The 17,720-nt window shown below is 40.6% G+C and overlaps 1 protein-coding gene across 1 annotated transcript in view; it reads left to right on the top strand.

Annotated features, from left to right (window-relative positions):
- Positions 1-3,147: 3,147 nt before the first annotated feature.
- Carnmt1 (carnosine N-methyltransferase 1) overlaps positions 3,148-17,720 on the top strand; it is a 34,057-nt gene continuing 19,484 nt past the window's right edge. The window contains exons 1-3 of the mRNA XM_055614230.1: positions 3,148-3,598; positions 9,329-9,524; positions 10,493-10,656. Of these exons, the coding sequence (XP_055470205.1) occupies positions 3,405-3,598; positions 9,329-9,524; positions 10,493-10,656 (554 nt within the window). The 5' untranslated portion in view covers positions 3,148-3,404. The remainder of the gene's footprint in view (positions 3,599-9,328; positions 9,525-10,492; positions 10,657-17,720) is intronic.

The raw sequence follows: 17,720 nt of genomic DNA, 5'->3' as shown, positions 1-17,720 counted from the left end.
GTAGGAAATCTGGAAGAACAAAGAAAAGATTGGTGGATTGAGTCTGGAAATGGAATATAGGTGGCTAGGAACAAAGACTGAAAAAATTGTATTTGTACTTCTTCGTTTTCTTCAGTGTAAGTTTGAACCATATGTTAGTTCATGACTCTTTAATACACTGAGGGCACAGTGTCTTTAATCCCAGCATTTAGGAGGAAGAAGCAGGTGGATCTCTGAGGTTGTTTTTGTTTTACTTTTGTTTTGTTTTTTTTGAGACAGGATTTCTTTGTATAGTCTTGACTGTCCTGGAACTAGCTCTGTAGATCAGACTGGACTTGAACTCATGAAGATCTGCCTTCCTTTGCCTCCCAGAGCACTGAGATCAAAGGTGTACTCCACCACTGCCCAGCAGGGTCTCTGAGGTTTAGGGCAGCCAGGACCACATACCGAGTTCCAGGCCAGCTAGAACTACATGATGAGACTCTCTCTCTCTCTCTCTCTCTCTCTCTCTCTCTCTCTTTCCCTCTCACATACACACACTGTACACTGAAACACCAACCCCTAATTCCTCTGTTGCCATAGAGTGCTACAAGGCTCAGATTTTGTGAATGCATCTGTATCTATGTAGACCAGACAGGTGTCCAGATGGGCAATGCCTCCTGGGAGCTCTACTGTCTCAGACATGGTATGCAGCCTAATGACAAGACACCAAGTGACAGGACTGTTGCTGAGGAGACCTTATTCACCTTATTTGGGGAAACAGGCACTGGCAAGCATGTGCTCAGAGCAGGGTTTGTCGACCTGGAATTCAGCCATTGAGGAAGTTCACACTAATGCCTATTGCCAGCTCTTCTGTTGTGAGTTATTTAGCAGAGAAGACAGCCTGGACATGGGCTTCAGCCAACAGAAAGCTTTCTTAGCCAGCCAGCAACTACACGGGGTGCTCAGGATCCTAGTATAGCACTGGGCCTCCTTCAGGATGAGCTTTTAAGAAAAAAAAAAAAAGTTCTGGGTTGACACACTTCAGTTAACAAGAACAGTTAGCCAGAAGCAGAACTACAAAAGCTAAAAAGCAAGGTAAGTCCATTTAGGGACTTTCCCACAACTCTGGACTATGATGGATTAGGCCTTTGTTTTAGTTTTGGCAGATGGTGCTGTCTACATGCTGAGTTTTATAGCCTTAGTGGTACTTCCTTCATGGAGTAAATTTCCTAAGACAATTTGCCTACTACCATCTGGGGCCCTGTTACACTTCCAAATCTGGAGCAGCGTACCACAGGCAAGGAAGATGCTGCCAATAACTGTTCCCATGGGCAAGGAGGGCACAGACTTCATTGTGCACTGAATCTCCAAGATGACCGACCAGGACACCAGTCTTCAGGTCTGGCTTCCTGGTTTTCTGAAGATTTGGTTGGGAACAGTGATTTTTTTTTCTCATCTCCCTGGTGATGGAATGACTCTTGATTTTGGTTTTTCCATTGCTCCCCACTCTAATTGTGGGGAACAATCTAATTGTGACTTCATGGCAGACCATCTATAACATCTGTCTTAGAAACCACAATAGCTGGCACCCAGCCTACACTGACCTGAACCACATCCTCACCCAGTGGTCTTTCCAGCACTATTTTTTCTCAGGTTTGACGGAGCCCTGAATGTGGATCCAACAGAATCCAAGACCAACCTAGTACCCTAGCCTCACACTTCTCTCTCGCTATGTATAACCGTGACCTGGTGAAGACCTATCCAAGGTACAATGAGCTGTGTGCTTTCTGGGTAACACCATAGACACTCAGGCTCACCTAGATCACAGGTTTGATCTGAGGTATGCCAAGCACGCCTTTATGTACTGCTGTGTGGGCGAGGGCATGGAGGAAGGCATATTTTCTGGGGCCCAAGATAACACGGCTTCCCTAGAAAAGCTACCCTTCTCAGTGTGGAAGAGAAGACCCAGAGTGAGAGGTATTTGCGCCTGTGCTGCAATTTTATGCTTCCTTGTTTGGGAATTTGCTCTCCCTACTTTTGTAGAATTGTCTCTGGTAATTCTAAACCATCAGTAGAGGTGATGTTTCCACTTAAAGAAATAGGGGGTTGTAGAGATTGATTCCTCAGCAGTTAAGAATGTTCGCTGTTATCCCAGAGGTAGGGGTTTGGTTCCTAGAAACCACGTTTTTGTTGTTGTTGTTGTTTTTTTTTTTGTAACTCCAGCTCCCAGGGAATTCAAGCCCTCTTCTAGCCTCTGTAATCTCCCGCACACATTGTACTCATCCCACATACATATAAATAAAAAAGAATCTTAAATAAAAGAAAATACACTAAGATTTTAGAGAATTCGCATATAAACTGTAAGTTTAGCACACAAATACAATTTTTAGCATTGCTTTCATCTCAATTAATAGTCATGAAAATATGAAGCGAGTTTATTTTCAACAAAGTTTGTGATCATTGAGTGTCTTTAACTTCTGAACAAGGTTTTTTTTTTTTCCCTTTTTACTATTCTGTAAACCTGATTTGTTAGGTACTGTACTAAATTCATCAGAAATAGTTCTTTATTAAGAATCACATTAAATGTAGGTCGAGGCGGCTGTTTTAATACTGAGTCCAAAAAGAACGGAGACAGAAAGTAGGCAATGGAGAGGAAGCCATCAGACCCAGGATGGCGAAGGGCCACTCCTGGACCCCGAGTGTCATGGTTTCCTCAAACATCTGCTGCCATCAAGGAGCGATGAGGGCTTTTGTTTTGTGTAATGCTGCTCAGGCTGCCTTAGCTTCCAGCGTAGTTGGGACTTCAGAAGGTCGCCACTGTACCAGGCTGGATTTAGGACTTCTCACAGGTCGCTAACCAGGTGATGGCGCCTCTCAGCTCTTTCGGTGCTTAAAGGGAATCCACGTAGAAAATGGAGGTTAGAGGGTGAACGTAAGCTCTCCCCCTTTTGAGTTTCTAAAGTTAGAACATTCGAAACCAGTTCACGGGAACCCACTTTTGCTGTCTCTTGCACCTCCCTTCTAGCCTCAGGGCCAGCCCTACCCCATCCAGCCCGTCAGACTCCTGGCCCCGCCCACGCGGCTCTCACAGGTGTCCGCCGCCCAAGCCCCGCCCCAAAGAGGAGCTCCTCCTCCACCTGGCCCTAAGCCCCGCCCTCAAGCGTCATTGTACGTCAGCGCGTCGTCGCGGAAGCCCGGCAGCGAATGAACGCGGGCGGCCGCGGCCTTCGCCTCGTTGTCGGCGCGTGCGCGCAGAGGGCGCGGGTCCCGAAACCCTGGCGGAGCGCACCGCGAATGGAGGCCTGAGGGCGGCGGGGGCGGGGCGCGCCGCGAGCGAGGGCCGTGGCCGCGGCGGGCGCCGTCTAGAGGAGGCCGGGCCGTCAGCCACCACGCACTCGGGCGCGGTGAGGCGCCGGCGGGTCAGGCCGTGGGCCGCGGCGGCGATGCAGCGACGGCGGCGCGCTCCGCCCGCGTCTCAGCCGGCCCAGGACGGCGAGGACGGGGAGGTGCAGTTCTCCGCCGGGCGTGTGGGCTCGGCCGCGCCTCCCGGCGTCCCCGCGCGCGGCGCCACGGAGGACGAGGAGCGGCTGGAGCGCGAACACTTCTGGAAGGTCATCAACGCGTTCCGCTACTACGGGTAAGGCGCGCCCTCGGCCCGCCTCGTGGCCGGGGCGCTGAGCCCACGGTCTCCTGCGCGCGGTCCTGGGGGACGGCTGCCCATCCCACCCGGAGCCGCCGGAACGAGCGCGCACTTTGGTAGAGAACTGAGCGGTGCTGCCGAGTGGCTCTGACCGGATGGTGGAGGGTGGAAGTGATCCCGGAATTCCAAAATGTGCGGCTTGGTAAGGAAAAGAGAGCAGGCACCGGAGCCGGCTTTATGTTCTTGTAGTCTGCGAGTAAGTATGGAACTCCTTTCGTGGGCTAGGCACGGTTGTAGGACCCTTAAGTATGCTCCCTGTTCGTAGTATAACTTCCCAACTTCAGCATTCCGTCTAGATAAGTATTCGGAGAGCCTAGCCAGAATGCGTTAAGTGCGGATCTGAAAGGGTCTTCGTGCACCTGGGTTTTCAGAGAGAAATAATACTTTTGTTCTAGTCCGCCGATAGCTGTATTCTGATCCTGCTATTGGAACTAGAGAGATGGACCTGACCCCCACTGTGTAGGTCCCACCATCCTAGAGGGGACCCTCGTGCTATTTATATTACAGTTGTTTATATATATTTAACTTTCGCCTAGATGTGACCCCCCTCAAGGGCAGGACTGAGCCTTATTTTATGTCACAGTGCTTGGCAATGTTGTTGAAGCTCTATTTTTAACGAATAAAATATAGTAGCACAGAAGGACACTCCCATACAGCCTTAGCCAGTTTTGGCCAGTGGTTACATTACTTTGTTACTGTTTTGAACTGAGTAGTTAGGATCTCAGTAATATTGTTGCAGATGTGGAAGGAGCAGGGCACTCATGGTCAAGCTTTCTAGTTGGGAGCATTACTGTTTAGCTACACTTCCAGGCTCATAACAGATGTTTTTTGGGTCAAGATTTGGATGAAATCATTTACTAATTAAACTCAGAAGTAAGGGATTATTTTGTGACAGTGGCACATTTTGCTGTTGAAAAATGTAGAAAGAATTCTGGGAAACACATTGACATTTAGTAGACTCAATTAAACTTACGTAATTGTATTCAGTGTTTATATATTGGAGCCAAGAATTGGTGCTTATTATTAGATATTGGATGGGCCCTTGGCCTAGGGGAATAGACCTTTGACCTGGAACTCTTCTTGAATGTTGCATTATTGAAAAGGATGCTGTGTGCATTTTCAAGCTTTGACATGGTTTTCAGTGCTTTCATCTTTTTACCAGTTGAATGCGGGGTTGGGGGCAATTTTCATTAAAAGTTTTCCTTACTTATGTACTATCTCTGAAATACTCTAAATCTCTGGAAAAGCAGTATAGCTCAAGTGATATGGTGTGGGAGCTATGGCTAGCATTGTGTTGCTTTTCAGTGTTTTTTGATAGTCTGGCTTTGAAGTGTGTATATTGCAGCCACTAGTCACATCTGGATGGATTTAAACATAAATTGATTAAAAGTTAGAATTGAGTTGTGAAGTCTCACAACTCCACCTGTTGCTAGTATGCCATATTGGAGTATGTGGATAGAAGTCTTCATCAAAGTCAGTTCTGACACCCTGGCCTGTTCCAGACTCCTCGCATATTCTGGAGGTCTTACTTTTCCCATTAAGTCTTACAGTGAATAGAAGACTTAGATTAAAGATAGGGCAAGAAATGCCTTTTGGCTCAGAGTGTACCAAAGAATCTGGTGTTTGAAGACATCATTTAAAAGCAGCATGCCATCCAAGTTTCTTTATTTCTCCAAGAAGTAAAGTTTTTGGCCACTGAGGTCTTTACAGCTGTTCAACTCTGTACACATGGACATAATGTAAGGTAAACAAAGGGGCTTTGCTTGCTGCACACTGGGCCGCAGCTGATAGTTGCTGTTAGCTCTGACTGTAGCATTGTAAGATCAGACTGCTTGCAGCTCTGGTAAAATGCTCTTACTCCTCCCCACCCCCACCCCTGTGTTTTTGTTTGTTTTGTTTTCTAACTTTGTAGTTTGTGTGTGTTTCTCTGTGTGGGTCTAGAGTTTGTACATAAACATGTTCTGTACCATGTGAAGCTTCACACCCTCAGCCCAAACCCTTTAAGAATTTCCCATCGTGTCTTATTTCTGGCAGCTCTGAAGACCACTAGATCACTGGTGATTAAGGAATGAGTTTCCTTTCCACCAGCAGTTAGCGATCTGAGAATACAGTTTAACTGGCTCAATCCCCTGCTGGCAGGATATGATACATTGTAAAGGAAGAGCATGCCTAACATTGAGTTTTGTTTTTACTGAAAGTGATAAAGATGGAAGTTGTACCCAGAAGAATTACTAGCAGGCAGGGGAGTGCTGGAGTGGAGCTGGCATGCACCTAGCAGCAATACTCCTAGGTAGCGGTCCTCTAGTTCTCTACTATTATGGGGCCTGTGTGCTGGGGGTTGAGAGAGTCTTAGGACTTTCTGATGTGTTAGCTGTTTAGGAAGGAGGACACATGCTATTTAAAATTTGTTTTGAGGTGTGGTGAGAAGATGATGGAACAGCCACTGCTTAGGAATAGTGGTAAGAAAGTTCTGCAGTAAGACTGAGCTGCTCACAGTGAATTTTAAACTGTTGCCACTCTGCTGTTTGCCTAATTTTATTAAGGCAACCTTAGAACTATATATAAGTTGATAAAAAAACAAAAAACAACAACAAAAACCAAACTCTCCACAAATCATTTTGTACTTATCCATCAGACCTGATAATGCTACTTTTGGAAATTTATCTCCCCCCCCCCTTTTTTTTTAATATGCCCTCAACCATCTCTTGTCACAAGTGAATTCCCTCAAGTTAAGCAATTTATTTGTAAGGAATAAATGCTGTATTTGGTTCATAGTGTTAAAGGGTGGGATGTTCAAGTTGTGGACCACATTTGGTGAAGTTTATAGTTGGAGAGAGTCCATAGCATAGAGCCTTGAAGTGTAGACATCATATGGTGGGAGGGATTGGGCCTCCTTTTTCTTTCAAAGCCACAATCCCATCAGCTTAGGGTGATACCCTTCAGGTACCATTTCACTTTAATTATGTCCCCAAAGTCCTACCGTTAAATACCAGAGTTGGCTTACATTTCCACCCACTTTATACCTTACAATGAGGATTAAGTTTTAATGTGCATTTTTGTGGCTACTTTCAAACCATAGCATATACAGATTGTAAGCACAAAAAGGTTCACTACTCAGTGCCCAGTAGTTAGGTTTTAGTAAATTTTGGGTTCATAAAGTAGAATTTTAAGCAATCACTATTCACTTTTTTTTTTTTTTTTTTTGAGAGCATTTATCCAGTCTGACAAAAATTCTTCTATAAGGATGAAGAATTATAAATGTTTCTCAGATTTTGGTGTATCTGAATTGCCTTTGAGTGTTAGCTAAAAAGTAGATTCACCTCAGGGAACATGGGTGTGGCCTCGTATATATTCCTGTGTATACCACATGAGTAACTGTTACATGAAAGCAAGCCAAGCACAGAAAGACAGATACCTCATGTTGTTGTGTGTGGAATCTAAACAGTCATAGGTATCAGAGCAGAATGGGAGTTAACTAACAGATGGAAGGGGAAGGGTGAGGGCTTGGGTTATGTGTTGGTCAGAGGATCCAATGTTTCATTGAAGACACTGTTAAGTATGTGAAATGATGGGTCAATTCACTTTCTTTGATCATCCCTCTTTGTGCACATAAAGTATCACTTTATGTCCTATAAAGTCCTGTACATATAATTAGAATTGGGAATTAAATCATGAATGAATTTGTCTTAAATAGCCAAAAGATGGGAGATATGTAAAAAGTTAGAAGTAGTTCCTTCTAGAAGAGAGATTGTTATGGCCCTTCTCCTGAGTATTTTTATTTTTCTACTTTTTTTTTTTCTTTTTTGTATTTTCACTGTGAATGTGTTAATATATAAGGAGTAGGTAAGCCGGCTATATTTGGAATGCTGTATTAGTTAGACTCTCTGTCGCTGTGATAAACTCCAGTGTAAGCTTGAGGGTGGGACAAATGTATTTTGACCCATAGTTTCAGAGGTTTTAGTCCATGGGAGGAAAGATGAAGAGCAGAGCAACTGACCTACTGCCAGCCAGCAAGCAGAAAGAGAATGAGGCTCTGGACAAGATGCCTAAAAATGTGTGCAACTCCCCCCTTAAAACAAACAAACAAACAGCCCATGACCTATCCCCTCCAGCTATCTACTAGAGTTTCTAGAACCTCCCCAGAAAGTAGGACCAGCTAGGTACATGGATTTTTTTTTAAAAAAGGAGAAGCGCGTCCTATCTAAATCATAACAAGTGCTTACTATGTTTACTAAGTTTTCCATATCCAGTGAAGGCCGATGGCGTCAACAGAGGAGTATATCCACCTTGTGGGTTTTGTGGAGATTTCTTCCAACCAGTCTGTGTTGTGTACATGCTTGGCATTTATTAAATTTCAGTAAATGATACTTGCATGATCATTATAGCTTATTTTTACCTTGTTTTATCAAGACACTTTGGGGTGTAAACGAGATTGCATAGTAGTAAGTAACAAGCCAGGTCACATTTCTGACCTGATGAGGGTGATGCTATCTCCAGTATAAGAAAGCAGTGTCAGTGCAAGCACTGCCCGCGTGGCCTCTGCCCTCCCTCCCAGAGTGCCTTATATGCTTTTAGAGACATGGCTGTGCTATGTATGTGTAGCAAGAGCTTCTGTGCTTCATTGTTCTTCAAAGAAGGTACTTACGCTTCATTTTAAAGAAGTGCATGCTTTATTTGTATATAAAGAATGTAAAGCATGATGCAGTACATGCCTGTGAGCCCACCACCACCGTAGTCTGTGCATATACACATACACTCACAGACACACATATTTACATCTGTACACACACATACATACTTAACGTTCATACTTATATATACACACATTCACACACATACACGCTCACACACATTTGCATATGCATACACACACAAACAGATACACATATTTACATCTGTACACACATACATACTTAACTTACATCCATAAACACACTCTCATTCTCTCACATTCACACACACACACACACACACACACACACACACACACACACACTCTCCCATCCCTTTTCCCCAAAGAGGATGTTCTTTCAACTTTGCTTGCACACTGGCTTAATTCCTAAACAATATGTTGTTTGCAGTACTTTATTTCTCTGCATTACCCTGTGTACCTATAATTTCTTCATCCTGACCACTGATAATGGGCTTTCTGTTGTTTTGGGGGGTTTTATGTTTGTTACTTGGCAGTGGTGAAAATGGCTTGTATTTCTTGAATAGGTGTAGGGGTATAATTTCTAGATCATGGGGCAGATAAATATTAAGCGTCAAAATATTTTTACTATTTTGATTCTGGGGATTAAACTTAGGCCATTTTAACTTACATTTACAGCAACATGTTACAACTTGATGATGTAGGTAAGCCATCCTCTAGTTTTGCTTAAAATGTTTGATTTGAAAAATAAATTATTAAAAATAATTATAAATTAATCTTTGTGTCCTTATTGGTGCATGTGTTTGTTTTTATTTGTTATAAACCATTTTGTTGGTGATTGTTCTGAGAAACTTTCCTCAGTAAGAACATGACTAAACTTTCCTTCAAAAGGCAGAGGCTAGTAAACAAGGGCAGCGTCCTGCATAACTAGGGAAGGGTTATGTCTTAAAATGAGGTTGGTTTCCGTGGAGAGAATTCTGTTTGCCAATTAAAATAAAACACCTTTTCTGTCTTAGCACCAGCATGCACGAACGAGTGAACCGAACAGAAAGACAGTTCCGATCGCTTCCAGATAACCAGCAGAGACTGCTTCCTCAGTTTCCTCTTCACTTGGACAAGATCCGGAAATGCATTGACCATAATCAGGAAATACTGCTGACCATTGTGAATGATTGCGTACATATGTTTGAAAATAAAGAATATGGAGAAGATGTATGTGAAATTTGTTGTATCTCTCTTTACTTTCGGGTGATGGTCTGTGTGTGTAGGTCTGTGCAAGTTATCTACTGAGAGGTATTTGATGAGGCTATAAATTGTATTTGTTCATTGTTATTTTTTTAATACCTAGATAATTGTTAATACTTTCACATGGTGTTTTGAATGTACTGTTATATAGAAGACTTACTTAAATTTCTTAAAAGAGGGGCTGGAGAGTGGTTCAGAGGTAAAGAGCCCTGGCTGCTCTTCCAAAGGTCCTGAGTTCAATTCCCAGCAACCACATGGTGGGTCATAACCATCCATAATGAGGTCTGGTGCCCTCTTCTGATGTGCAGGTATACATGCAGGCAGAGTACAGAACATATAATAATAATAAAAAATGTTTAAAAATTTTTCTTAAAAGACTTTACAAGTTATATTAGTTAATTTAATTATATTAATTAATATATTAGTTAATATAATTAGTTAACTGTAATAGTTAATATAACTATACTAGTTATATTAGTTAATTTCCCGTTGCTTTTCAGTATCTTCTATATATCATTATTCATCTTTTACTTATTTTTTTTTCACTTAAATCTCAAGTGCCTAGGAGTAAAAACCGAAGTCTTGTGTCCACATGGTAGATAGCATTTGGCCAGTCCACTGTGAGCCACTCAGGCTGCCTGTCAATGAACTGGAGGGATTTTCTTTCTCTTGAAGGGTGGGGTGTTGTGTCTCCAGAGCAGCTCAGTGCTGGTTCTTTCCTGATAAGTACAGCTTTACTTGAGAAATCTTCCTCTATTGAGGGCAGAAGTAAGAACAACAAACTCTTTTTCATGTAGGAGCTCAAGCTGCACTTGAACCCCTTCTTGGGTGAGGACGATAATTATCTACTGACCCACCTATATCTTAGTATGCTCATGTAGGCATATTCAAAATTGACTCTCAGAAAATAATTATTTTTTTCCCTTTTTAAACAGAGCAATGGAAAGATTATGCCAGCATCTACATTTGACATGGATAAGTTAAAATCTACATTGAAACAGTTTGTAAGAGACTGGAGTGAAACCGGGAAAACAGAAAGGGATGCCTGCTATACGCCAATCATTAAAGAAATTATAAAAAATTTTCCGAAAGAGACATGGTAAATACTTCTGCATTTTAACCACTTTCTTTAGGGTGTATAAGCACTTACCCATGACATTTCACCTTGTGATTCATTTCCATAGCCACTCTCTGTACCTGTGTGTTTTTATGTGTGTGAGTGCTGTATTTGTTATTGGATGCTTCAGTTGTGTGAGACTGAAACTTTTACATTTAGGAACATTTGCTCTAGTAAATATGAGAAATTTGAAACTTAATGTTAGAATAAATATTTATAGTCAGTAATATATACTGCTTTATGAGTTTTTATAACAAAGCAATAGTGACAGATTTTACTTTATCTCATTATGGCATACTTAAAAGAAATGAAGGCTCCATACCATAGAGATGTTATTAAAATTTTGAACATAGTACCGTTGGGCATTCTCAAGCTCATGTTCTGCTTTTCAGGCTTATTTGTAAATGAATAAAATGAAATGCATAGAGCTACAAAGAATCACTGAAATTGAAGTGAAGTTATTGAAGTCTTCAAAAGCAAATTTGTGGAGGGCTGAGTGATGCTTGTTGTAAGACATGAGGGCCTGTGTTTGGATCCCCACACCTGCTTAGAAAGCCAGGCTCTTTGCAGTCTCAGAGCCTGGAGACCCCGTTCTGTCTCAGAAAGTAAGGGGGGAAGACTCAGTGGAAATTTCTAGTGCAATACACACACTGATTTTTTTTTTAATTAAAGCAAATACTGTGATATGTATTGAGTAAATACAGCCTGGCAGTGAATATAAGTACTATATTATGAAAATTCTGAGTACTGTATACATTATTTTGATAAAAATGTGATTCCTGTTTGTTGATAAAGTCACAGATATTCCTAAACCTATTATTGCTCATTGCCTGCATTTTGTAATCGAGGGCAAGTATCAACTAAAGATTATTGCAGCTAGAATCTATTTGGGGCTGGAGAGAAGACTCAGCACCACTTGGAATGTATACTTACTGCTTTTGCAGAGACCCAAGTTCAGTTTCACATTATCACGAGGCTCACAATCACCTGTAATTCCAGCTCTGTGGGATCTGATACCTTCTCTGGATCCTGCAGGCATCTGCACTCTTCATCTACACATTTCCACATACAGACACATAAATTATAAGTATAAACTTTAAAGTAGACCATTTTTTAAAAATAATAAAATCAAATCAATTTTTTCCCATGCTCTTAAGCCCAGTAAATTTTATCTCAGACCCCTGGGATCCATAGGTTCCCGTGTTCAGAACTCCTGAGTTTGGGTGTATTCTTGGAGGAATGTCAGTACCTGCGTCTCTTTTTCTCTCTTTTGAACTTTAATTTTGAAGTAACTTCAGAATTATGGTTCATGCATTGTACAACCACCTTCCATATACTCTTTGCCAAAATTCATTAAGTCTTGGCATTTTAAATACATCACTGTATCATTGCCACCTTCTTCCCTCCTTCCAGTATATGAATGTCTAAAACTACACATTCAAAATTATTGTGAAACCATTTGAGAGTGCAATTAATATTTATCATGTTTTCTTACTGCTTAATACTTCACAGTTTTAGTCTACAGGGTCTCACATAGTAGCCCTGGGTGGCCTGAAACTCACTGTGTAGCCCTGGCTGACCTGGAGCAGAGATCTATCTGCCTCTGCCTCCTGAGTCTCGGTTTAAGGGTGTGATCCACCACACAGGCACAGAGTCTGTTCCGTTTTAGTTACTGGACCCTTAAACACAGTTATGGAGCCTGATAGTATATACTCAGATTTCATAATTGCCATGGTAGTCTCCTTATAACATTTTCTATCCATTCTAGAATACAGTCCAGGCTATTGCATTCATTTAATTGCTAATGTCTAGTCTTTAATCAGGAACTTTAATGACATTGATGTCTTTTGAGGAAAACAAGAAAGTTATTTATAGACTATTAAATCTTTTTCCTGATGTCATGTGCACAGAGAAAATATCTACTAGTCCACCATTAGAAATTTTAGTTTTCTGTTGTTTTTGGTTGTTTTTTCGAGACAAAGTTTCTCTGTGTAACCTTAACTGTCCTGGACTCTGAAGAAGAGGCTATCCTTGAATTCACTGAGATTGCCTGCCTCTTCCTCCCCAAGTCCTGTGCCACCGCACACAGCAAATTTTAGTTTTTTAATACCTCACTTCAGGTATTACCTGGTTTCTCTACACTTCTGTTAGTGTTAATGTTATATTAATTTATAAGTACTTTCTGGCGAGCCACCTTTAGACTGTAGATCATACGTTAGACTTCTCACCAGAGCTATACTTCACTAGAATGGTTCTTAACATGAAGCAGTCTGTTATGCGATCTCTTGAAGTGATGGTCTTTCTAACTTTGACAGTTTGCAGGCTGCTTTCTACCAAAAGTAGGCTCTTCTTCAGCCTCCTCTGTATGTTTATTTCAAGGATTTACAGTTCCTATTCTATTCAGTTATCTGTTAGTATTGTTTTAACTTTGTCGTTCAGTTCCTCTATCCCTGAGAGTTTTCCTTATTTGTGAAAAATATAAGGTATTTAAGACCCATATTGTAGATTCCTGTGAGGTTTGGCAATTTTTTGAGGAATTTGGTTCCTTTTACTATGGAATGGTATGTAGGACCCCACATCAGACATGAGGTCTGTCAGTGTTTACTCAGAGATCAGTTACTTTTGAGCATTCTGCTGCACAGACACACACACAGTCATACTCAGTGCTGATTTCCTTCTTTGTATACATGGTCTCTCTCTCTGACATTAGATGCTTTAACTTTATGGTTATCTGGGACAGGGTCTCATTGTAGCCCATGAGCTCATGTTGGCCTTGAACTTGAAATCCTTCTGTCTAGCTCTACCTCCACAGTGCTAGGACTATAGGCATGTGCTCCCACATCTCAGCTCAGTATAGTTTGCAGTGATTTTGTTTTTTCCATTCCCAACCCAGTAATACCACCATCTGTGTTGTTTGTGGGTTTCTTTTGAAAACTTCCTTTATTTTGTTGAGTTTTTGCATTAACAGTTTTATTTTAGTTGAATATTTATGTGAAAAACAATGAAGATGACTAAATAAAATATAATATTTTGCTTTACCTGTCAGGATATTAGTATGGAAGACAGAGTAAATAACTTGTTTTAATTTCTGAAATATTTGCACTTATTTATTGCTTCAGACAATCTCTAAAAATTTTCTATAAACCTTGCATCAAGAAATGTAGTAATGTGGGAATGTTGCCTTTTTTCTAGAAAATGAACTAGATTTTAAAGTTTTGTCTGCATTTCATCTTTCATATAGTGACTTTAGCATCTTCCTGAGACAGAGAAGTAGGAAAAGTTTTACTACAGTGAGTAGTTACCTCTTGCATAAAACTAATTACTTCTTCAATAGTATATCAGCTGCTGTAGACACAGGAAACTATTGGTTTATTGATGTCATCAGCAAAGGCTATGAGCAAGAAATTTTGTTGCAGAGTCAAATTATAATGCAGACTGTTTGGCTAATTTACCTTATTTGCGTTCCTCTATATGTGTGTGTTGTATGCTAAATATTATCTAAGTTGTCACAATTTGGTTGGTTGATTTTTTTTTTTTTTTTACCTAGAGTGTCTTACTTTTTTTAGGATAGCGTACAACATAATGGATTTCATTATGGTACTTTCATGCATGTATGTCAATTATGGCTCTTATTCACCCACTGTGTCTTGTAGCTTATTTTCAGGAGAATAAACATTGTCAATGTCATGTGTGTGGCTTTTTGACACTTTGGACTGTACTTTCTGAATAGGATCTAGATTTTTAATAGATTTTTTTTGGGGGGAAGGAATTTCCATATGTAAGATTATTCCATGAAAAAATTCTTTATTTCTTCCTTCCTACCCTGAATGTCTTTTATTTTTCTTGTTTTTGTTCTTAGGGAAAAGCTTTGTCTTTCTTTACTACAGAATATAATGCTAACTGGGGTTTTCATAATTCCCTTTTTCTTACTAAATATTTTTCCATCTTTCTTAGAAAGGATATTGGAAATTGTTAAATACCTTTTGATTCTCTATTGAGACAATCTTGTTGAGGTTGCCCTCGTACCCCCATTTTATTAAAGTCTCATTTTCTTGTATTAAATCACCCTTGTCTTTTTGGGAAAATCACATTTGATTATGGTTAATAATTTTCTTTTTTTTTAATTTTATTTTTCTTCTTAGTTACATTTTGTTAGCTCTGTGTCCCAGCTGTATCCCACTCCCTTATTCCCTCCCCAACCCCACACTCCCACCCTGGTCTCCTCCCTGCCCCTTTCCAAGTCCACTGATAGGGGAGGACCTCCTTCCCTTTCATTTGACCCTGTTTTATGAAGTATCTTCAGGGCTGGCTGCAAAGTCCTCCTCTGTGGCCTAACAGGACTGCTCCTCCCTTTGGGGGGTGGGGAGGTCAAAGAGACTGCCCTTGAGGTCCTGTTAGAAATAGTCCTTGTTCCCCTTACTTTGGAAAACTACTTGGTTACTGAGCTACCACGGGCCACTTCCAAGCAGAAGTTCTAGATTATATCCATAGATGGTCCTTGGTTGAGTGTCAGTCTCAGAAAAGACCCTGTGCCCAGATATATTTGGTCCTTGTAGAGCTCCTATCCTTTCCATATCATACTAACTCCCCTTCTTTCAGATGATTCCCTGCACTCTGCCGAGGGTTTGGTTATGAGTCTTAGTGTCTGCTTTGAAACACTGCTAGGTAGAGTCTTTTAGATGCCTTTTGCGGTAGACTCCTGTCATACGTTCAATGCACATCCCATTTGTCTTTCTAAATGAGGATTGATCGTCTTCGCCCGTGTCCGCTTTCTTGATTATCTTCTTTAGTTGTGTAGATTTCATTATGTTTATCATATCTTGTAGGTCTATATAAGCGAGTATATACCATGTTTGTCTTTCTCCTTCTGGGATACTTCACTCAGAATGATCTTTTCTAGATCCCACCATTTGCCTGCAAATTTCATGATTTCCTCATTTTTGATTGCTGAGTAGTATTCCATTGTGTAAAAATACCACAATTTCTGTATCCATTCCTCCGTTGATGGACATCTGGGTTGTTTCCAGCTTCTGGCTATTACAAATAAAGCTGCTACAAACATGGTTGAACAAATGTCCTTGTTGTGTACTTGAGCAAATTTTGGGTATATACCTAGGAGTGGTATAGCTGGGTCTTGAGGTAGCACTACTCCTAATTGTCTGAGAAAGCGCCAGATTGACTTCCAAAGTGATTGTATCAGTTTACATTCCCACCAGCAATTGAGGAGGGTTCCCCTTTCTCCACAACCTCTCCAGCATGTGTTGTCACTTGAGTTTTTGATCTTGGCCATTCTGATGGGTATAAGGTGAAATTCAGGATCGTTTTGATTTGCATTTCCCTAATGGCTAATGAGGTTGAGCATTTCTTTAAGTGTTTCTCTGCCATTCGATGTTCCTCTATCGAGAATTTTCTGTTTAGCTCCGTTCCCCATTTTTTAATTGGATTACTTGGTTTGTTGCTTTTCTGCTTCTTTAGTTCTTTATATATACTAGATATTAGCCCTCTGTCAGATAAAGGGTTGGTGAAGATTCTTACTCAATCTGTAGGCAGTCGTTTTGTTTTGATGACAGTGTCTTTTGCTTTACAGAAGCTTTTCAGTTTCATGAGGTCCCATTTATTGATTGTTGCTCTTAGAGCCTGTGCTGTTGGTGTTCTGTTCAGGAAGTTGTCTCCTGTGCCAGTGAGTTCTAGGCTGTTCCCCACTTTTTTTTTCCAACTGACTATCTGGTTTTAGGTTGAGGTCCTTGATCCACTTCAACTTTAGTTTTGTGCAGGATGATAAATATGGATCTATTTTCATTTTTCTGCATGTAGACATCCAGTTGGTCCAGTACCATTTGTTGAAGATGCTGTCTTTTTTCCATTGAGTGGATTTGGAATAATTTTCTAAACATATTGTTGGGTTAGATTTGCTAATAATAAGATTTCTACACTCATTGTAAGCGATAGTGGTCTGTAGTTTTCTTTTGCTAGGAGTAAGCCTTGACTTCTAACTATGGGACATTGAGATTATGAGAGTTATTTTGTTTTTAATCCTCTGGAAGATAGGAAATAGCCTTCAGTAAGAGTTATTTTGAGACTTGACTTTGAGTTGGCAATTTTAGCTCTTAAAGGCTGCTTGTGTTCAGACATCAATGCTACTACAAGTGATGTGTTTATTTGGTATACATGGACCCTACTATTGAGCTACACCCTTGCCGCTAAGATTTTTACCAGTGGCATTTCATGAAGGATTCCATAATGATAGCTACTCTCTTGTATTAACATTTTATAGTTTTATTTATTCATTCATTCCTTTGTTTGTTTATTTTAGTTTTTTGAAATGGGTGTTTTTCTGTGTAGTCGAGCCTTGGCTGTCCTGGAACTCGCTCTGTAGACCAGGCTGGCCTCACACCACAGAGATCCACGTGCCTCTGCCTCCCTGGGAGTGCTGGGATTAAAGGTGTGTGCCACCACACCTGGCTTATAGTTTTCATAATTGCTTTAAGTTTTATGAATCTTTATTAACATCATTACTTTTATGGGGATATTATTTGTTTTAATTTCTTTATAGTTTCTACTTTTTATTCTCTCTGAATGTCATCAATGTTTTGCTTAATAAAGTGCTCAATAATGGTTTTTTTTCTTTTTCTTTTTCCTTTTCTTTCTTTCTTGAGACTATGTTTCTGTGTGTAGCCTTGGCTGTCCTGGACTCACTTTTTAGACCAGGCTGGGCTCACAGTAACAGGGATCCATCTGCATCTGCCTCCCTGAGTGGTGGTATCATAGGTGTGTGCTACTGTGCTTGGTGACAGTGGTTTCTTTAAAGTCTAACTATCCCTGAAAATATAAAGTATCTTTGTTTCTAAAAGTAGATTGTAAAGTAAGGGTCTTTAAACTTTGGAGTGTACAAAGTTGGAATGAATTTCAAAGGCTGAAACATCAAATGCTTATGTTATTCATACTGAAATTATTGAGTGATACACTGTTGTGTCTAATCAGCCTTTCAATACATCTATCTATCTATCTATCTATCTATCTATCTATCTATCTATCTATCTATCTAT

Source organism: Psammomys obesus, unplaced genomic scaffold, assembly GCF_907164565.1.
Source record: "Psammomys obesus unplaced genomic scaffold, mPsaObe1.curated_primary_1811, whole genome shotgun sequence".
Taxonomy (NCBI): Eukaryota; Metazoa; Chordata; class Mammalia; order Rodentia; family Muridae; genus Psammomys; species Psammomys obesus.
This window is presented reverse-complemented; position numbering and strand designations above follow the sequence as displayed.